This window comes from Parus major, chromosome 5 (assembly GCF_001522545.3).
Source record: "Parus major isolate Abel chromosome 5, Parus_major1.1, whole genome shotgun sequence".
In the NCBI taxonomy this organism is placed as follows: Eukaryota; Metazoa; Chordata; class Aves; order Passeriformes; family Paridae; genus Parus; species Parus major.
The window spans coordinates 23,586,587-23,608,870 of NC_031774.1; the positions used below are offsets into that span (position 1 = coordinate 23,586,587).

The 22,284-nt window shown below is 55.2% G+C and overlaps 1 protein-coding gene across 9 annotated transcripts in view; it reads right to left on the reverse strand.

Annotated features, from left to right (window-relative positions):
• Positions 1–22,284, reverse strand: part of DGKZ (diacylglycerol kinase zeta) — a 52,489-nt gene that overhangs the window by 25,238 nt on the left and 4,967 nt on the right. The window contains exons 1-2 of one of the 9 annotated variants that reach the window (XM_015631515.3): positions 19,757–19,979; positions 12,473–12,571 (exon numbers count right to left, since the gene is read on the reverse strand). The exons of 1 other annotated variant lie outside the window; for it this stretch is intronic. In XM_015631515.3, the coding sequence (XP_015487001.1) occupies positions 12,473–12,571; positions 19,757–19,947 (290 nt within the window). In that variant the 5' untranslated portion in view covers positions 19,948–19,979. Of the gene's footprint in view, positions 1–321; positions 7,837–12,472; positions 12,572–19,756; positions 19,980–21,024; positions 21,151–22,284 lie in introns of those variants that run through there. 7 more of the 9 variants (XM_015631512.3, XM_015631520.3, XM_015631517.3 and 4 more) reach the window with 7 other exon arrangements.

Consider the following 22,284-nt stretch of genomic DNA (forward strand, 5'->3'; position numbering starts at 1 on the left):
GCTATGGTAGAAGAAAGGAGCAGGAAATCCAGCCAGCAGGAGAAAGTGTGCATCTCCAGCCAGTAACCAGGCCTACTGCATTCCTCTGGTCCAAGCCTGACAGGAGAGGACACCCACAAGCCCCAAGGACTGCACCAAGAGCATCAGTGGCTGCCCTGGCCCAAGTGGAAGATGCTCAAGGTATGCCAGCAGCACTGCAAGACGTCAATGGCAGCCAGGTACAATGGCACTAAGTCTCTTCCCTCTTTCCCCACCGAACCTGAGTGTGCACCCCACCCCTCCCCTCCCCAAGGCCTGCTTGCACACTACCACCATACATACAGCAGCCGGGGGCTCCAGCCGTCCGGGGTGGTGTGGCACGTGGGCTCCGGTCCCAAACCCTCGACGAGGGTGGCAGAGGGGCACCCGGTTCCAGCCGCTCGGGCACAGCGCTGGGCCAGCAGCCGTGGGCGCCCACAGGGGAGCAGCCCAGGCTGAGGGGCGTCGCTGGAGCGCCGGCGCTGGCTGAGGCGGCGGTAGCGGCCTGGCAGGCCGTAGGCGGCCCGGCCGTACATGACCTCGGTGGGCAGGCGGTGGGAGGAGGCGCGCCGCAGGCAGCGGGGGCCCCGCGACAGCAGCCCTGCCTGCAGCGGCCGCAGCTGGGGCAGCATGGCCAGCCACGTCTCCTCAGCACAATGCTCATGCTGGCCCTGCTCAGATCCTGCACCACCGTCTTCTGGAGACTCAGATCTGGAGCTGTCGGTGCAGTGAGCCCTGTCCCCCTCCTGTCCCGTGGGAATGAGGCTGGCCAGGAGGACAGTGGGACCCAGCAGCTGGGCATCAATGGCTTGTGCCTGGCCCCCGCGCTTCTTCTGCACGGCAAACCTGGGGCTGAGGCAGGGCGGCGTGGTGCTGGAGCGGCGACGGGTGCCAGGACGCCGGACCAAGCCCAGGCAGGAGAGGGATGCTGCCGGGGCGCCTGAGCCACGGCGGCACTGGGCTAGCGAGGTGGAGGGCAGCCCCACCTGGGAGCGACGCCTGGCCTTGCCCGTGGGCACAGCCACCACGCTGGTGCGCCGCAGCCCTTTCCGCCCGAAGTGCCGCCTAAAAAAGGTTTCCATTGCATCCGGATGGTGGCTGTTAACACAGAGACCGGGAATTAAGTAGGCTCCCCTGTGAGTCCCAGCTAACGCTGTGGCTGTCAGGGCAGGGGGACAGGGGGAAGCAGGGGACAGAGGGGTGAAGCAAGGAGTGGGAGACACGCCAATGCTACCCGAGGCGTGTATTAGGGTATTGCTCCCCACAGCTTTAGTGCTCCACAAGTCTCACAGCCTAGCCCAGAGGGCTGCAATGGCAGGGCAGGTGTCACCACCTAGCTGGGACCCTCTGCATTCCCTGCTCTCCACTAAGCAGAGCCCCTGTGCACCCCGAGGTGCCAATCAGCCCTGGCACCTTAATTACCCCCACCACTCTCCTGATGCTGATCCACCCCTAATTTCCCCACAGGAACCACTCTGGCTAAGCACCAGTCCCACAAAATTTGTAGCATATTTAAATTAAGCCGTTGTGAGTCCTACAGAAGAAAATTAACCAGGCCAGTAAAACCAGGGCAGGAAAATTTGGTAGAAGCCATTTGGGAGAGCTGGAAGCTGGGAGAGGCTGGAGCAGGGCAGAGGAGATTTAGGAAGATCATCCCATCTGTCCTGAGCAAGTCTTCTGTCTCATGGGAGAAAGAGCTTTATGGAAAGCTCATGCTTTCCCTGCCCAGCCCTCAAAGCTTGACAGGCTCCCTAGACACTGCAGCAGTCTGTTGAAAACCACAGGTGGAAGGTGCTGCAACATTTTCAGTGGCAGTGGCTCACCACGCAAAGGCCTGAGTGGAAGGAGCTGAGTCTGGCTAGCTCCAGTTCTCCCCTCCTGCAGAGACAGTGCTTCATTTCCCACCCTCCAGCTGCCACCTCTCTTCTGCTGCTAGAGAATTTATTCAAGGCCAACTTAAAAAAAAAAAACCAAAACAAATACCAAACCCCACAATTTGGTAGAAGCAAACTTCTCTTCAACTGCTCCCAAGGCAGGGGACTCGATCATGGCAGCCTGCCAAGCAGACACAAGCCACCACCACCACCACCACTCTCAATGATTTCCATGCTGTGCAAGGCATCTCCCCTACCCACCTCAAGGGCATAGAGTATTTTAAATACCTATTATTAGTAGATATTTAGACTAGAGACTCAACAAGGTAGAGTACAGGCAAACAGTCACCTTCTAGTCCTGCTGGCCACACTATTACTGATACAGGCCAGGATGCTGTTGGCTTTTGTGGCCACTTGGCACACGCTGGATCATGTTCAGATGGCTGCCAATGAGCATCATCACCAACAGGTATTAAAAACTGTCTGAACAAATAAAAACATATTTTAAAACACACGGGATGTGGCAGACTTCAACAGACCCTTTTCATCCAGCTTTAGTTCCTGGGGGAGACATACTGACCAAGGGCACCTCAAATGAGCTGAATGGCTGTTCCCTCCTGCCCCGGATATTCCACCAGCACAAAGCTGCTGTACCACTTACTGTGGGCAGGAAGACCTCTTAACACAGCTTCCTTCCTTTTTGCACCAGTCTCGTGAGGAAATCTGCTAGAACAACCTTGGTTTGACATTTATGTTTGAGCACTAGCTGACTGCAGACCTTTTTATCTTCAGGGCTGTCTGTAAACAGCACATGGAATCAAGCTCTGACCACCAGTGGTGAAGGTTATTACAAGATTGCCATTTGACAGCCCACGACAGCAGCATGTGGCAGCTCAGATATGCTGTACATATCCCCACCTCTTGCATTTCGCTTCCACCCTGAGCTCCAAATGGTGTATTGCAGGTGTGAGAGCTGCTGGTGGTGGAGCAGATGGACAAACTGCCGGGGCTGCCCATGGTTGGTACACATTAGCAGAGCTGTGTGCAGAGCAGCTGGGGAACCATGCACTAGGCAGAGAGGAGCCTGGAAAGAGCTAAGCCCTGGAAGCCTAACAGCAGCACATTACTAGCACCTCCATTGTTTGTCACAGAGATGGAGAGGAGTCAGCACCTGTGGCTGCTCTGTAGATTGCCTTACTTGGCTGAGTTAGGTAAGGAGGCTGGATGGAGGCAGCCTGGCATTTGCAGGGTGCAAAGGAAAGGCAGTAAGTACTGCTGCATGTACTGGGATATCAACTCTACTTATGAGCAGATACACACTATCATTTCACACTCCTTGTGTGAGTACCTAACGAGACAGCAGCTCTGGTCTGCTCATGATCTGCAATCAGAGCTCTTGAAAGGTAGGGTGTTTTTTATTACCAGACTTCTCAAAGCATCCTAAACACCCTGCCTGGCCTCAGTGCAGAGATGCTGCTGAAGCAGAAGCATGTCCCAAAATGAACGCCCTTGGAAAACGCAGCAGATTGAAGAGGAAAAAACTTGCATCTTGTAACTGCAGTGGACATAGAGCTTGTGCATCAGCTGTTAAGGAGATACCTCTCCAGATATCCAGCAGCTATCCCTCATTTGGTGGTGGTGGTTCCAAAACCGGACAGGCTGACTCTTAGGGCTAAACATGCAGTGTCCCCAATGACATAATCTTTGCCCACATCAGGAAGAGGATCTGGATTTTCAGCTCAACTATCCTGCTTTGCTTCACTACCCTTGAGCAAACTCCCATGTACCATACTTAACAAGCTCTCTGCGATAGGCAGAGGGATCTTGTGCCATACACCCTCTTGGCCCTCCCTCCACATTATTATTCCCTTTGTCCTTCCAGCAGCCTGGTCTATTCCTGCCACGGCTCAGAAGCAAGAGAGATCTCAGGTTGCTTTCATACAGTGACAAATCTGGCACACTTTTCCTGGCACCAAAGGAGGCAAGTGGACTCTACTGCAGGATGTTGTTGGCACTTAATGTACAAGCCTTGAGCCACAAAGAAGTCTGGACATAATAACACCATCAGCTCCTCCTGACCTTTCAGCAAACCTCCAACTAGTCGACTGGAAAGCATTTTTTCCAGCCACAGGACTACAAGGGAAACAAGTCTGAGAGCTTCGCCCTGTTCCATGACGAGCACCTGTCCTGATGGCAGCTGGCTGGATTCCTACATCCTGGCTAGCTGTGGGTGCTGGGGAGCTGCTGTGGCACTGGAGTTGGCAGAGTGTGAGCAGGAGCCCATTTCAGTTTACGTGCTGTCTTCTCTGGCAAAGACACTTGACTGGAACAAATCAGCCACAAGGAAAGTGTGTTATTAATAGCCACTCCTGTGTGACAGCAAGATCTCCTGGGCTTCTGCCTCCCTGCTGCCTGCCTGCCTCGGCACTGGAGAGACTGAGGGACCCAGGAGCCTGTCCCGAGAAATGCTGCTCATTCCCACCCTGCTGGCACACCACTGGTTGCCTTCAGCATCTGTTCCCATCACAAACTTGTACATCCCACACTGCCCTTTCAGTGCTCTGATATTCAATCTTCCCATGTACACTGCTGTCCTCACACCACCCCTGCTGAGATCCTGTCCCCGCTCTCCCGTCCTGCTTCCCACGCATCATCACCGACCTCTCCTCTCCCTGGGGCTCCCCAGCCAAGCTTCTCTGACCTTGCAAGAACAACCTGCACAGATGAGGTCAGCTGAGGAAGGTGCCCCCATGCCAGATGGGGAAGGGAAAATGCTGGTCAAGATGTGGTGCAGCCCCTAAGGGTTTGGTTGCAGCGAGGTGTGCAGTGATCAGCAAGTTTCCAAACTGCACTTTGTTTCTACTCAGAATTTCCATTCCAGCTGTCATCTCTCCTACCGTCACACAAATAAAACAGTCAGAAGCTCTCCTACATTTGGTCCAGTGTGAGCAAGGAGATGGGGCTATCCCCAGCACAGGGGTAGGGAGGCTCCATCCAAACCATGAGCCTTTCAAAGCACCGTGAGGGGTGAGCTATGGGCTATGTTCATCTATTTTAAGATTCATACATGTGATCTACTGCAACAAGTGCCACCACCTACATGGGCTACTTCCAGGCTTCTGAACTGCAGAAGCATGGTATTCCCAGGCCAAGGACAAGGACACCCTCAGTTGCACTGTCACCCTGAAGAGGAGGGGATTACTGCTGCAACCGTAAGGTTGCCCCTCCAGGCTGCAGAAGCCAGTTTTCTGATCCTAGCAGGGCACTCAGAAGGCGACGTATCTCAGCTTATCGCTCAGTGAGTCCTGGGCCTGATCAAGATTAATTCAGACCTCTCTGCAAGTGAGAAAGCAAGGCAAGTGCTTAGAAACCAGCTGGTGGTCAGATGCATGCAGCTGCAGAGGACCTCCTCCCAGCCCTGTGGTTCCTGAGGTCCCTGCACGTGCTGCATAGAGGTCCCTCTCAGGGCTACTGGGCATGGATATGACAGCAAGGCACCCCTGGCAATATCTAAACACATTTGCCAAGTTGCTCAGAAGACTGTCAGTGTCACTGGCACTCTGGGTGGCCAGCCTGGAGGCCCCAGGACAGCACTGCTTCACAAAGGACAGCTAGCTACGTCAGAGTAGCGTCTCTGTACCCTTCTTGTACTGGGGTGTGCTCAGGAGCTGGGGACACCACAGGGAGGAGATACAGCCTCTAAGATGATTTCTGTGATGAGCATGTCAGGGTGACAGATGCAGCACCAGGAACCAGCAGCTGCCTTGAGGTGGGGGGATTGTAGCAAGGCAAAGAAATGAAACAAAAAAGAACAAAAGAAATCAAAGTTTGACAGTTTGTCAGGGTAGGCTTCTCCAAGTGGCAAAGCCAGGTGGAAGGACACCACTTGGCCATGCCTCAACCAAAGCAAGGCAAAAGCCATCTCACCTTCATGCCTGGCCCCTCACAAGAAAATACTCACATTTGATTTTCTGGGAAGAACAGGGGCTGGGAGCAGAAGGGACTAAGACTTTTTATACAGTTCCTAGCATTTTCCCAACACCCTTCTCATGGCAGCTCCATCCCACCTCACCCAAAGCTCTGCATGATGCCATCTCCTTTTCACCACCTTCTCAGGGCAAGCGTGAGATCTGTTTTAAGGCACATCTGCCAGAGTAGCTCAGATCCTCCACAGAGGCTTCATAAAGTGAAGAGTTTGCCAGCTCTAACATTCAGAGTAATGTTCCCATTACAACAATGTGATTTCCTTCCCAAAATCCATGGAAGATAGTGTTTTATCTTAATTTAAACCAAAACCATCTCCTTGGAGCCTCCTGGGCTGACTCTGGGCATTTATATCCCTTGACAACTTTCCACCATCATAATGTTATGAAGTTTATATGCCACTACAGTAAATAATCTGCCTCCTGGCAATCAAGAAACCTGACAGCACTGATGTAAACAATCTGTTGCTGCATTTGGCTGAGGAGCCAAACAGAAAGACAGACAGCCTTGAGCAATGAATTAACCAGGGCTGAAACGCAGAGGGTGAGCCACTACCATCAGTGATGGTGCTGGGGCTGAGGCTGAGCAAGGGTCGGGGGCGAGGCTGGCCACACAGTTTCTATTTTGGTCCCATCAGTAGGAACAGCGATGCAGGCTGGGAAGGACTTGGAGAGTTTCTTTTTTTTTCTCTCTCTCTCTCTCTGAGCTTCCTTTCCAGACTGACATGCACGAAGCTAAGCAGCGGGGGCCTCAGCAGGGTGTTCTGTTGGTTTAGGTACCCAGACCGTGGTTTCTTTTGTAGATTCCCATTATCAGTGATGGTCCCCTCCTTCAGTATGCACAGCTCTGCTCCTCACAAGGAGGGACACACTATTTAAAGGGTGGCCAGTCCCACAGCTCAGCTGTTTGATCCAAACTCCCAGAGCAGCCTCATAGTTTTTCCCCAGCACACAAAGCCAAAATCCTGGCACAGAAATTGCTACTGGCCCCAGTGCTGCCCCAGGCAGGGCAATACACAGTGTCTGCCCAGGGCAGCAGCCTCAGAGAGGAGGCAGTGAACCCTGTGTAACAACAAAGCTGCAGTGTGGCAGATACAGAACACAGGCAGTGGATCCCAGGGCTAGCAAGTCTCTGCACCTCCCAAAGCAAAGTCAAGAAAACGTCAGGCACTCGTACAACAGGCACTGATCGCTGATCACAAAGATGGGACTCATATGCCTCCCTCCAGCCCGCAGCAGGAATCAGGAAGGAATCCCACTGCTCCTGGCATAAGCAGGTAATCACAGTGCCACCAGCACCAGAGGGTATGCCAGGAGGCCACAAATCTGTCCTGCTTTCCTAAGCTATCCCAAAGCAAATTGACTGGGGACTAAGGGTCCTGGCAAGGCATAGGCTGTTTCCCTGTCCTCTGCTACCTGCAGATTTTTTGCTGCCACCCCCATGCCACATGGACTGGCAGGACAAAAGCAGCAGAACGAGTGTCTGGCACCACACCACTGGCAAGGAAACCCCACAGAAACACCAGCCAGGCACCACTGAGTGCCATGGCGCTGTGTTTTACAGACCCCTTGCCTGAACCCTGGGGACTGCTGTGGATCAGCTTGCTCCAGGCTGTGCCAGCAAACAGCGCTCAACAGAAGCAAAGTTGAGGGTGTTGGGGATGACTCTGGGGTCTGCTCCCCTTGCCCTTCACAGTGGTCTGGAACCAAATGCCATACCTACAAACTAAGGGCTGCCTCTTCCCCCAGGTCCCCTCCCATCCCCCACCCAGCACAAACAAAAGCAGCAAACGTGAGGGAGAGGGACGAGCAGGATAAGAAGAGGGGAGATAGTGGGAAAAAGCCCCCGTGACCTGATCCGAAGTGGTGCAGGAGTCCTGCAGGTGCCGAGTGGGTGGCAGCGGCTGCGCCGCAGCAGCGGGCCAGCCCTCCCCTACCAAGTCCTAGTTTGGAGAGAGTGCTTGGCTTCTCCCTGCGCTCCTCCCCACGCTGCAAAGCCTGACAGCGCTGTTAAAATAACCAACTGCACTTCCTCTCCGAGCAGTCCCGAGGCCGGCTCGCCCCCAGCACACGCACCACAGCGGGCCCGGAAAGAGAGGGGTCCCCACGGCGCCAGCTGCTCCCCGAGCACTCAGCTGCAGCTCAGGGATGGAGCAGCTCCCCTGGCAGCGGCAGCAGAACACGGGGAGGAACGTGCCTAAGTGGCGATTCTCTCCTGCCTCCTTGGAACTGCGATAAAGGGGTTTGTGTGGCTGATGGGAGTCAAGCTGCCAGCCACGTCTTCATGCTCAGGAGGTATCTTGCTTCTGAGTTAGTCTTTGGTCCAGGCAGGCTCCACAGATGTCTCAGGAGCTTTTTGTCTTCGTTGTGGAAACCCTCCATGGGACCTGTCACGGCCAGCTGGGGACTTCCCCGTCATGCTTCACCGCTATTTGGGTTCCCCAGCTGCCCCTAGGGATCTGCTCACAGACAAACACAACCCATCTTCCTTATGGGGCCACAAAACCCATCTCCTCTTTGGTCTTTGCAGAGAGGGGAGGGAAGGTCACACCAAGGGCCAGCTCACTCCACGATGTGCGTCACCAGCTATTGTTATTTCAGTCGTTTACCCCGGCGATGAGAGCCGATGGCCACACAGGCCATAGCGAGTGAGTCAGTGCGGGCAGCTGCAGCTGAGACCTCGTCCTTTCACACCCTGCCCTCTCCTGCCGCCCCTTCCCCTTGCCTGCATGTCATGGCTAAAATTAGACAGGGAACTCTTCTCCTGTGTGTGTAGGAATGTGTGTATGTTTGGACTGTGCCCAGTGCTCCTTGGGGCCTGGAGTGGGACTACAGTAACACAAGCATAACAAAATGTCACAGAGGCTGCAGCCAGTGTGGCGAAGGCGGCCAGCTGCCTTCCCTGATGGGTGTCTTGAAAGCAGTTCACAGGAACTACCAGAGAGTAGCCAGGCCCAAAGGCTGAGCTACCACCATTGCTGTCATTTCCACCATGGCAGAAAGAGCAAGTGGCCTTTGTGAATCAGTGGGAGAGAGGGGTGGGGAGGACACGTGAGCAAACCTATCTATTGCCAAAGCTGCTGAAGATTGTGTTCAGCCCTTTTCTCACATCACCAGAGGGGAAAGGGAGATACCCTGGGCAGGCAGGAGGTGTTCATCCTGGTCAGTCCTCAAAACTGGCAGCTGGTGAAGGATGGAAGGTTCTGCCTCCCTCCCTACACAGGGTATCTACACATCCTTTGGAATTCCCTTCCCAGTGCTGGGAAAGAGCCAGCTGCCACTAGCAGTCAAGCAGGTCCCAGCATTGTCACAGCCCCAGGGCAGCCATGCTGCCAGCTGCAGAAGGGCCTCTAGGAACAGGTCCCAGTCCATCATTTTTAAGACTCACTTACCAGGACTGGTAGGATATTTTATCAAAGAGAAAATTAAAAATGTGCTGCAACTAGTCAATCATTCAGAGCAAAGTAGCCTGGTAAGAGATATGTGTGGTTCCTCACTAGCCCCACCTCCAGCCAAAGAATCACACACAGAATCACACAGAATGACTAGGTTGGAAGAGACCTTCAAGATCATCAAGTCCAATCTATGCCCTAATACCTCAACTGAACTATGGCACTGAATGCCATATCCAGCCTTTTTTTAAACACATCCAGGGATGGTGACTCCACCACCTCCCCAGGCAGACCATTCCAGTACTTTATCATTCTTTCCGTGAAGAACTTTTTCCTAATGTCCAACCTAAATTTCCATTGGCGCAGCTTAAGGCTGTGTCCTCTCATTCTGTTAGTCGTAGAAGCTTAGCACAGAATCACAGAATGATTAGGATTGGAAGAGACTTTAAAAGGCATCTTGTTTCAAGCCCACTACCATAGTCAGAACACCTTCCACTAGACCAGGTTGCTCGGAGTCCTATCCAACCTGGCCTTGAACACTTCCAGGGAGGGTTCAAGCTTACAGCTTGTCTCCAACTGCCCCATGCCTACGTTGCTCAACCTGTCCCCTGAGGTCTATGCATAGCAGAGACTCCTGCTGATAACAATTGCTGCTCCTCACAGTCACCACAATCCTATCTCCTTCCTGGGCTGGCAGGACCTGGACTTACAAATGTAAACAGCCTGGAGGGGTGACCACAGTGGATTCCAGGTGGCCCCAAAATCCCTTCCAAGTCAATCTGACCACTAAGATTACTAATTTTCCAAGTCCCTGGAGGCAGCAGGAGCAGAAAGCCTAAGAACCCTCTCCTCAAGTTGAGTCGTGCAAACACCCTGCTGCCATTCTCCTTCCCCCATGACTTAGTAAGCCGTCAGCCTGTTAACATGCAGACAGGTGAATGGGTTGTGATGGAGACCAGTGGCTCCCAGTGCTGCTGTCACAGGTTTCGGTCTGTGTTCAAGCAGAAACCACTGCTCCAGGCTGAGAGGCTCCCCAGGCCCACACAGCCCTGAGCAAGACTTTCCATGTGAGGAGATCCTGGTCCCACGCACCTGAAACCACACCACAAGTGGCAGCCCCTGCAGGTGTCTGCAAGGGGGAGAACTGCTCAGCATCCCTGAGAAACTCAGTCTCCAGTGATCTCTCTACACCACAAAGCCTGAGACAGGAAAGACACCTCCCAAGCCTTCATCATGACCCTGTGACTAAGCAAAGCACATGCTGACTTGTCACACAAGTGGCATTTGTTAGTTTAACTGTGACCCTGTTACTGATATCATGTCTAACCTTTGGTTTCACTTTTTCACCTCATGGCCGCAAGTGACTAAGTCTCTTTCTCCAGCACCTCACATCAAAATTCAAGTAACTCCTTTTAACAACGTTAAATCTATTATTTCTTGGCTTTGCTGAATGTCAGCTTGTCCCACTGCAACAAATGGAAGGGCAGGAGAAGTTGGGTTTTTTTTCTCCTTCACCCTTTTTGTTCTAAATGCCCTCAGCATATCTGGTCCTGTGTGCTTCCTTTTCTTCTTTCATTTTAACATCCCCACATCTGCCAGAATCATTGATGGGCTTTTTTCTTCCATCATCCTTCAGAGAGGATGATGCCTGTGCAGAGAGCAGACCGCTGTCCCCCTTCCTAGAATGGACTAACACTTTAGCACAGACCACTAACATAGAGCTGCCTTGCTCTGCTTCCTGAGTTTCTCTGCTCCTCCTCCCATGCCCACAGAGACACTGGGTGCTCCAGAGACTTGTGGTGTGGGAGGAGTGACCCAGGCTCCAGGTGCAGTTGGGTGGGTGCCACTGTGAGGCTCTGAGTGGTACCAGGACACGCAAGCCGGTGCAGTGGGGTGCTGGCTGACAGCTGCCTTGGCTGGAGGCTTGCCTCTGAGCATCAGCCAGCCCACAGCAGCAGCTGACCAGTTTAAGCCATCAAGCTCACCAGCCACTTCAGCCACAGCAGCATAAAAAAAGCTCTACGCAGATGCTTTGCCAAACCCTTTCTCAAAGAAGGGAGGAAAGCAAAACCAGGAGCAATGAGTCAAGGCCAGCAGCCCTGCAGAAGGGACATGTCACAACACCCAGCTGAAATTGAAATCAGCTGCAGGGAAAGGGCTGGAGTCGCACAGCAGAACACAAGAGCTCCAAAGAGCGACCGTGCCCTCTGGTGTTCAACCCACAGCTCTTTGGACCTCTCCAAAACCCATCTGCCTCCCCTCTGCAGAGTACTAACCAGCCTCACTCACTGTTGGGAGCCTCTTGCTCCCAACACCTCCAAGCACAGGACTCCCAAGCATCCCTGGGACATAAGATTTTTATATCTACAACATTAGACAAACAAGAGACTGAGTGGCAAACTCAGAAAGGCCCAGGATGCCATGCAGAGAAACTGTGCAGGCAGAAACAGAAAGAAAGGAAAGAGAACAGAAACAGAAGCCAGGAAGAGCAGTAAGGCTTTTCCACTGTGGCACTCACACATGTGCAGCCAAATCATGACCAGGCTGATGTGTTGCACTACAAAGACCAAGGCATAGAGAGCCTGGGAATGGAACCTGGGACTTGTCACTACCTCCACATCTCCTCAGGGGCACTTGTGAGTGAGGTATTGGCTAGCCCCAACACTGTGTTTATCCTAGGAACTGGCTCCCACACAGCAACTATGTCCCAGCAATGGTGATGTGATATGTCCCAGGCCCCGTTCTTCCACCATTTCTGGCAGTCATAGCCTTACTGAACTTCAGACTGCTTCAGCTAAATTTTATTATTTATTATTATTTAATTTAGTCATTTAGCTAAACCACCCTCAGTGCTGTCACCTTAGGTCTTCCAAGCACTCAGCATGCACTGGGTCTAGGTGCTCATGCCCACACTGGCTAGGACAGAGGAGGAAGAGCTCAACTGACCTTCAATTCAAACTCCAGCAAAACAGAAGCTGCCGTGTTAGCTGATCAAAGTCCAGCAGCAAGCTGCTCTTTAGAACAAAGTTAGTGACACAGGCATGAGGCAAGCAGCCTGGCTTTCAGTGGCCTTGGTTATTAGTAAAGACACAATCGGGTGAGGTGGGTGAGATGTGGGTGGGAGGGAGGAGAACTCTTGAAAAGAAACACTGCAGCAGCTGCTGGGACTGCGCAGCCTGTGCAAGCCAATAAAAATACCACATACTTATACACCGCTGGCCAGTGCTTTATCCTCCTGGATCCCCATCGGCCGGGCTGACTGCCCTGGAGACAAGGGAAGACACCTTTGTGGGGCAGGTGGAGTCTAGGGACACAAAGAGAGTGGTCAGCAAGCCATGAACACGCCTGGCTGCCCAGCACACAGCACTGTCACCCCCTGCCCCAGTGCCATCTCTCCACCACACATACTCTCCCTGGCCTTGGCACTTGCAGATCCCAGGGGTTCCAGTGGCACCGTGCCACCACCCATGCTGTCAGCCATGGAGGTCAATGCAGACAACATGCCCATGAAGCTGAAGTCAGCAACACCATTTTTCCCTGAAGAGCCATTCAGCAAACATGATCGTCACACTCCTGTGTCTGCAATACTAACCCAGCCCAGTACAGAGTCACCTCCAGCACAACCCAGCCAGCTGCAAGAGGGCACACTCAGGGACCAGCACCAGGCTGGCACAGAAAGAGGCGGCTTCCCTTCCTCCTTCCCTGTGCTGGCCTGGTTCCTGGCTGCTTTCTTTCACCTCGACTACTGGGTCCAGGCATGGATTTGAATTTCAAACAAATCATGAAGGCACTCTCCAAGCCTTGCATGGAGGAGCATTGTTTGGGCAGGGCAGAGCAGTTCACCTGTTCCCAACCCACTGGCCCCTGTGCATGGGCACCAACCCTTAGCAGCCCTAACTCCCACCAGCCAGGGGCTGGGTAGCAAAGCTCTTGGTGACCCAGTACAGCTGGGAAGTGTCATTCTTGGGACGCCTCTGACGCCCACCCCCACCACATCTGCTTCCTCACTCATTCAAACAATGTTCAAACTTGTGGGTGGGTAACGTTTGAGCTCGGGTGGGGGATCCTCAGCAGTAGCCTCTTCGGGAACATCTCCTGGCCCCATGCCAATGTGCAACTCCACCAGAAGCTGTACTGGGGAGCAGGATACCTCCTCCCATGCATCTCAGCAGCTCTCACAGGACAGGAGCCCTGTAGCTTCATAATCCTGCCATCTGGCAGCCTCACATGGGTGCAAAATCTGTGAAGAAAACACCCACCCCACCCCCTGCCACACTTCAGCAGTGGCAGCTGCCAGAGTGCCCCACGCCATGTCCTCTTGTGTGGTGACCTCAAGCTTGGGCAGTAAGAGGCTTAGCCCTGGATCTGAGAGGCTCCTGGCCAGAGCCAGGGTGGCAAGGCAGGATGATGTACAGATAATCGGACCAAGTGGGAACTTTCACACAGAGGGGATGGCACGTGGCCATCTGCATGGCCCCCCGCTCCCTCTCCTGGATGGCTACAGGCCACGGCTAGAGGCTGGGAGCTCAGGAGGAGGCTCCAAGCCATCTTAAGTACTTCTGCCCCTTGATTCTCTATCCTCATCCCACTGGGGAGCAGGCAGCAGGGAGCCCCCCTGCCCTCTGGCTCTGGATCCACACCTGGGCTGACAATGGCAAGCAAGGGACAGGCTGTTTGGCACACACGTTTCCTGTGGAAGCCAAGCTGCACCAAAACAAGGGGAAAACCTTTTGCAAGAACGCTCTGTGTTAGTTGCCCTGACTTCCTGGGCCAGCCAGCTGAGACACATGACATTCTTCAAAGCTATAGCATGTGCTGAAGCCAGGGCTGCTCCTGCCCTGCAAAGAGGCAAGATGCTGCTGGGAAGCAGGGAAAGGGAGACAGGATGAGTGGAGCTGGGAAAGAGCAAACACTAGGCTCTTGCTCATTGGTGCTGGGTGGGATTTTCACACTCTGGCTGGGTGCCCCCACATGGGGCTGGGACTAGAGCTTGCCACAAGCTGGCATCCTGCAATAATGTCAGGGAGCCAGCAGTAGCCCATGAGACACACCAAAGGAATCTCCCACCAACAAGGAGCAGCAGCCAAATGGTGGGACCACCTCCAAGCCAGACCTCTGTCTGCTCCCAGAGTGGGGCTTTCCCACCAGTGTCATGTACCTGCCAGCCTGCACCCACAGCTTGGGCAGCATCCTGCAGTCCCCCCAGAGACAGGTCTCCAGTTGTCACAGCTGGGCAGGGCTTGTCTGAGATAGGGCATGCTTAGCTCATTTCCCTAGGCCCTGAACCACTGGGAAGGGCTGACAAACATCAGTTGGACAAAGCTGAGCTAGGCTACTTCCAGGCACAGGAGCAATGGTCACAGGTAGAAACTGGAACTGACAGCCTAACCCAGACAGCACAGCCTGCCCAGCAGCCAGGGCTGAGACAGGAGGCCCATTAACTCCTACTGTCTGGGACAGCATGGAGTGGGAAGACATCCTCTCAGCTCCTCATCATGGCACAATGAGGAAGAGCTTCCCCTGCGGGCAGAGCTCACAGTTAAGTACAAAATTAGCAGCCTAAGGGATCAAGCCCTAAACTGCAGGTAGGAGGAGAACAGCATTGGGTCTAACACATATGTCCGGTGTGGACAGGACTCCATCCCTGCAGGCACCGGCCTGGCCAGTGCAGCCTCACTGCTTCCATTGGCAGAGCTTCACCCTCCACCTGGCGTCCTGATGGGGAGAAGAAGAAAGCCTCCCAGCTCCCAAACACAGACTGCAGCTGCTGCTGGATCTGCAAGTTGCAACAGAAACACAGAGTATACTTTTGTATTACTGGAGAGCTGGCCTAGAGAAAGCTCTTGAACTCAGGATTGCAAAGAGAGAGCCATTATTCTAGTGCCAATTCAAGAACCAGCAAGACAGGTTTCCCCTATTTCCACATCTAGCTCATGCTCCCAAGCCAGATCTGCACCAGAGTCTCTACTTGAAAAAGTCTCCAGCAGAAGCCATTCACCTCCTGCCAGTACCCTATCTCTTCCAAAAAAGATTGTCTGTAAGCCCAAGGGTCAAGGAGTCAGCCTGCAGTCCTTGCTCTACTCTTGAACTCAGCATATCAAAGTCAGCACTGGTTCAAAAGAACCAGCAAGCAAGTGAATGCATGGCTGTGAGGTAACTCAGGAGCTTCAGCTCACATAGTCACCTGGGAAAAAGAAAACAGAGCTCCACTGAGGCCAGAACTGCAAGTTAAATTCAGAGGCTTTGCCAAGTGTGAGACTGTCTGCTCCCCAGGCACTGCACAATGATAAGTGAAGGAAATCCTACACTGTGTCTCCCACTACCTTCCAGAGCTCAGGTTGCCTTTCGTGAGAGCATCACCCATTGCAGAAGGCTGGCCTCCCCTTAAGGACATCTCCTTAGTCCCCAAGAAGACTCCCACAAACAGCTCTCAAACTCTCCCTGTTTGCACCACCCACAGCTCTGCCTCTCCCCTCTCAACACTGTATCCTTGCAAAGACCTGTGTCCGCTCCCTGTGCCTGACTCTCCTCCTATTGTTTTTGTTCAAAGGAGGAAAGCAGTCCATCAGCCTCCCTCCTTTCAGCCCCTTGAGGAGATTACAGGGTTTCCTGGAAAGGATGCTCCAACTCCTAAGAAGATTAGCAGGAGGCATCCCTGCCCATGGCGGGGGCGGGGGGGGGGTTGGAACCGGATGATCTTTAAAGTCCCTTCCAACCTAAACCATTGTATGATGCTATAATTAAAGGTCCTGACACCTTCTCTGAGCAGGCACATGTCACTGTGGCAGCCTCTGCTCTGATCTTGGGAGTGCAGGGGAGCTGCCAGTGGGTGCCTGGGCCTGGAGAGGCAAGTCAGGTGGCAGGCAGAACACCACACCACAGAAGACCTCAGTCTCTGGAAGCAGTTAGACCCCCCCATGCTGATCCTTCCCTGCCCTATCTCACAGCCCCACTGTGAGCTGGCAGCTATCCCAGTCTGGCTCCAATGTGAGGCTGCATTGGCTGCCAACAGGTATGGCTGCTCAGCATGCCCAGTGCTTTATTTTTCCCCTGTTCGGAAAACAAGTCCCTGAGCAGCCCCACAGAAGGTCAGGCCCTGAGCAGAGAGTACAGAGCAAATTCAGCAGCAGAAACAATTCTCTCAGCACATCCCATCTGTCCTGCAAGCAAACCCAAGTGTCACTGCAGGGGACAGCTGGGGATTCCCACAGGTGACACTGGCCCAGGCCCAGCTAAAGCTACCCACCTGTCACCTCTGAGCATGATGGGGAGCAGAGGCTGGAGGGTTTCAGTGCTAGTGGCATACAAAATCTGCATGCATGGAGGAGAAGTAGGAAGATGATTGCTCAACAGCTAGCTGGCAGCAAGGTGCCTTGTGGAAAAGCTTGTCCCGAGGGAAACACTGCTCTCAGCCTGCCAGCCTGCAGAGCACAAACTTCAGGCTCCTCACTACCATCTGGTAGTGATTACCCCAGGGCACCTGGGGCTTACCCCACTGGCAGCCTCTCTACTGCACCTGCACAGGGCAAAGTGGGTCCAAGGGCCAGCGGCTTCGAGGGCATCCCCCACACAGCAGAGATGGGGAAGGCTGGGCTGCTGTCCCAGTGGCACATCGTTCTCAGCTTTCACATGGGTGTAAGCATCAAGCTGCAAGAAAGACAGTGACAAGTGATGTCCCAGAAAGATGTAGGCGGGTGCTCGGCTCAGTTTCTTGAGTGCCGTTTACCCACAGGTTGTGCCACCCACAGACCTTTCCTGGAGCAGTGGCAGGCAGCCCTAGCTCACCTGCAGGCTCCAGCACAAGACTTGCCAAAGAGTCACAGCTAAAACCTTGGTCTCATGCTCTGCTGGACTACCATCTGCCAGCTGCCCCACTGGTGGCTATGGTCCCTGCTTATGCTATCACACCAGCCAACATACTTCCTTTGAAGTGGGATTTGGTACAGAAGCTCTGAAGCTCAGAGGGAAGATCCATTTCAGCATCCCACTTCACTGACACGGGGGTGAGCAAGAAACAGGCATTGTCACCAGCACTTACACTCCTTCCCCAATTCCTCCCTGGAAAGGGTGAACTGTGCAATTCACTCATAGCACAAGAAACAGGGCAGCTAGAAAGGCAATTTAATCCTAACCACCACCTCTTATCTGATCAGCCCCAATCTCTTTATCAGCCCAATTAAAAGAATTACCCATCCACGGCCTGGATGCATGTATTGTGCACTTGTCTCTGTCTACTCTAGAGCCAATTACTCCACCCTCCTGTAAGGCAATTATAAGGTACAGAAATAAGCCTGCTTGCAAAACACGGGACTAATGTATTGTACCGTCAGAGGGCAGAGCTTGGGGGCTCACCTTTCTGTCGCCTCAAATCCCCTGAGGGCCCACCTGCCTTGGGGACAGGACAGGCTCTCTAGTCATTTTGCAGACCCCTGCCTCACGTGGCCACGCTTCCCAGTGTTTCTACAGGCAGAGTGTACACTGGGTGTCCACCTCAGGAGACCTCTCTCCTCGAAGCCAGGGCTCTCCAGAGACCCACTCAAGGCAGTGAGCAAATTCCTCCCCATTACCTAAGCTTCCTCTAGACCTGTTTCCCAGCCACATGTGGCTCTGGTAAAGCTCAGAATAGAAGTGGGTGCAAATTTCCTCACCGATGGCTGCTGGAAAGCATTTGGTGGGTAGAGGCCAGCTGTACTTCTTGACAAAAGGAAGCGTAGCACAGCCTTCCCTCATAATTCCCTCAGAGGACATGAAGAAACTTCATGCCATCCCCTGCTCCAATGCTCAGGTGGGCATGAATTCAGTGGCATGCAGCCAATTATCCTGCATGACTTCCCACTGAGTTTACCTCCCACTGGTGTGCGTGGCAGCTCCTTCAGTCTCAGAGGTCCATGGGAATCTCTCCTCCCTATCCTGCAGCTCTGTGTGCTGGATTCATCACCCTGAGCCAGAGGGACCTGGGTCCCTTCCTCAGCAGCAGAAGGGTGCGAATGCACTAAACAACCTAGCAGCCACTTCCAGCTGTCCTGGTGGGCCCACTAGCCTCCTCCTGCCATTCCACTTTGCCTCTCCCCATGTGTCTACACTGCCAAAGGTTGTTCACATGTGGAAAACTTCCCCTTAGCTCTGATCTACATTGCAGTAACAGCAGCCTGAAGCCCCAGGACTCAGAGAGAGATGCCACACAGTATTGGCAACAGGCCAGAGACTGCCAGGATCTCAAGGCAGCCATTGTCAGCAGCTCTGAAACCAAAGCAGAGAACACTGCTCTGTGGTGGAGTGACCTTGCAAACCATCCACTCCCAGGTCCGGCTTGGAGGTGGAGGTTGAAATTGGAGCCTTTCTCCTGCAGTCCTGGTGGCATTGCATCCTGCTTCAACTGCTCCCATATGCCAAAAATACTCATAAGATGTAGAAAGTTTGTCAGGGAGCCACCAACATGGCTGAGGGCAACAGTTACCAAGGATAAGATAATGGTTTGGCCTGCAGAAAAGTTTGAGAGGGAACACTGTTACTATCTTCAGCAACCTGATGGGAAAGTACAGAGAAGACTGGGTCAGATGCTGCCCAGACGTGCACGGTGACAACCTGAGAGGGACCAGGCACAGGTTGCAACAAGGGATACAGAACAGTTATTACAGGAAAAAAATTCCCAAGTACCTGAAGCACAGCAGTGGGTGTCCATGTGCTCTCTACACCCTGGCAACATTTAAAACTCAACATCAGTAGCCTGATCAAATTCGACCCTGCTTTGAGACAGCAGTGTATACCAGGTAATGTCCAGAAGTTCCTTCAGCCCTCAGTTATTCAGTGTTTTCAAAGACCTCCGGATGGCAGAGGTACCAGGCTCTGGTACTTAGAGGTACTTGATTTACATGGTCCAAATCCCCACGAGGCCAAGAGAGAGGCTATGGGAGGCACAAGGAGCCCAGCTGGCTCTGGGACGGATGCATGTGAAGCGGGGATCCCAGCCGGCAGCGCGGGACGAGCGCAGCCATCCCCCGGCGCGGCAGGACTGCCAGTGTCGCAGGCGAAGCAGGGGACGGGCGTGCGGGGATGGAGACCGGCAGCCCTGGGCGGGTGGAAACGAGTCCCCCAGAGACGAGACTCCGATTCCACGGGGACCACAGCGCGCGCAAGGAGGGCAATGCTCTCCAACTTCCCATCACTCGTGCCAAGAGCTTGAAAGGAGGGAAAAGCAAACTCAGCCCGCTCCATCCCCACAGCCTGTCCGGCATCCCCCTGCGGCTGCGCTCAGCCGGGGTCAGCCCCTCGACCGGGCCTGGTGACGGCCCGGCGGCAGGAGGTGCTTTGGGGGCCGGTGCTCCGCCGCCTCTGTTCCGGATGCTCCAGCCGCGCACAGCCAGCCCTTCCCCGGGAGCCTAGCTCCCTCCGGCCCCGCTCCGCCGCCAGGTGCCGGGGCGGCGGCGCAGGCACCACCCGGAGCTCGCCCGCCCGGCAGGACCCGCCGTCCGCCCCGCCCGGTGCTCACCTGCGTCCGAAGAGCTTGAGGCCAGTGAAGCGCTTGCTGTGGCGGCGGCCCAGCGGAGGCGGCGGCAGCGGCGGTCCCCACTCGGGCTCGGCGCCGCCTGACGCCCCGGAGGAATCGGCTGTGGCGGCGGCGGTATCGGAGGAGGCGGCGGGGGGCGAACCGCCGGACGGCGGGGACTGAGCCGCCTGCATGGCCGAGCTCAGGGCTCGGCGCCGCCGCCACCGCGGTTCCGAGCCAGGGGAGGGCACCGGGGGCGGGCGGGGGGCGCGGCCGGCCCGGGCTCCCGCCCCACCGGGGCCACGGGCAGGCGGGCAGGAAGTACGGCCGCTCACCGGGGCACCGGCGGCAGCGCCGCCAGCGCCGCCTGCCGAGCGCGGGGATCGGGGCTGGCGGCGGGGCCCGTCCCGTGGCCCCGCGCCCGGCGCCGCCGCCTCAGGAAGCCGCGTGTCAGCCCCGCCGCCGCCCCGCGCTCGGAAGAGGCTCGGCGGCAGAAGCGGAGCCTCCCCCTGCCTCCGCCTCCCATTGTTCGCCGCCGGACGGAGAGGACGGAGCCAACAGTCCTGCCGTCGCCACCGCCCTCTCCGGGGACCGGGAGCCACCGCCGGCCTTGTCGCCGAGGCCAGCACCGAGACTCTTACCCAGCCCGGCGAGCGCCTGTCCCGCTTCTCCCTGAGCCCAGCGACAGCGCTGGCTCTGCGGGCAGCGGCTGGGGCTGGCCTGCTCGGCGTGGCTGCCAGTCCAGGCAAAGAGCAGCTCTCCCAGCCCTCCTTTGCATGGAAAATGTGCCGGCCGCAACGGCAGCTTCCCCGCTTCCCAAGGGTGCGGAGCCAGGCTGAAAGCCGGGGCTACAGGGGCTGCCAGGACAGGACCCTGGCTGCCCGCTGCACGGTGCTCCTGCCAACCCCTAACAACCTGGGGCAGGTCCCACGGGCAACCTCAGAGACCAGCCCATTCCAAGAGGGCTGCTGGGGATGGGGACACACTTGGCGGCTTCCCAGAGACCGACAGCCCAGGCAGAGCCGGGCTGGCCCGCTGTGCTCGCAGGCTGGGCATCGAAAGCGCTGGCGCGGCCCTCTGGCATCCTGGCTGGGAGGCTGTGCTGCGCAAGCCCAGGCGCTATGAGAAGAGGAGGGGATTGCGGGCGAGGCCCTGGGCAAGCACAGGAAGCCTTTCCCCCAGCCCTCGAATCGTGGGCTGTCAGCACTCGCCACAGCACCTTAGCCCCCCAACAGTAAGAGGAAGGTGGCAGAGTCCAGCTCGGTGGGTACCTTATATCTACGTCCCCCGGAGGGCTCTGGGGAACGTCCCAGGAGCGGTGCCGCCACATCTGCCGCAGCATGAGCTGATGTGCTCAGCCAGCCCGGGGTTCACTCTCGCTCTTCCTCCCCCAGCAGCCGCTTTCCGGAGTCATCCCGAGGGCAGGTCCCTGGCAGTGCTCCGCCGCCCGGCCGGGGCCCCGGCTTTGTTTGCACCCTCCACCTGGTTCCTCTCTCTGCACTTCCTGGAAGTGTGAGGGCGGCTGTCATCGCAGCCGGCTGCGCGACCTTCTTCCCACGGCGCTGGCCACCTCCTCTGCCGGGTCTCCGGGGAAGCCTCGTGCGCACCCTCGGCAAGCAGGAGCACGTCCTGGCACGCTGGCTGAGCGCCGAGGAGCCGCACCTCCCTTGCTGGGTGGTTCTTTGAATGCCCCCAGACTTGAGACAGCCCCCCAAAGCTGCCCCAAGCACCGCCATGTACACCAGGCCGTGGCGGTGGGGTTGTCCTCCTGCCACGCACCCTGGGCCATGCACATCCTTACCCTGCAGGGCACCACAGCACTCACAACTCCTGGGTGTTTATGTCCTCCCTGTGTGGCAGGGAACAACAATTGAAAACAACCTCCAGCATCTGCTCAATCTGCACTGGAGTTCATTGAAAAAACTCTTTGGTAAACCAGGAATGAGCAGTGTGAAAAGTAGAAGCATCTAGGAGGCTCCCGGCTATCCTCCAAAAAATGGAGAAACTGCCTGATATTCATGATCTATCCCCCAGTCTGGGGTGACACAGCCTAAACCTGCAGGCCCGGCCTGTCCCCACCTCCAAAAACCCCAGCTCTTCACAACCAGATGCTACTTGGTGTGCTCTGCCTCCAGGAAAGCTTCATATCACCAAGAGGGTCTGTGGTCAGCCTCTATGGGCCAGAGAAAAACAACCAAGCAAAGCTGATCCTGGCAGCTTGCACAGATGGCATTTCTAAAGGGGCACATGGTCTTGCTTTAAACTCCATCATCAAAAGGGAAAAAAAAAATTGATGGACCTTGATCTCACCAGGCAAGCTCTGAAACTGAACACAACCCACTGCATTAATTGCTGTGCAGAGAGAGGAAAAGGCAAGTCCTGGATGCCTAACTCCAGCTCACAGATCAGGGAGGAGAGAGTTTTATTATTGTGGAAAGGGTTCGTCATCCCCGCTGCTTTGCATGCCATGATGGGTTGGTTGCATTTTCTCCCTGCCTGCAGACATTTCCCTTTCATGTTTCATGCTCTGT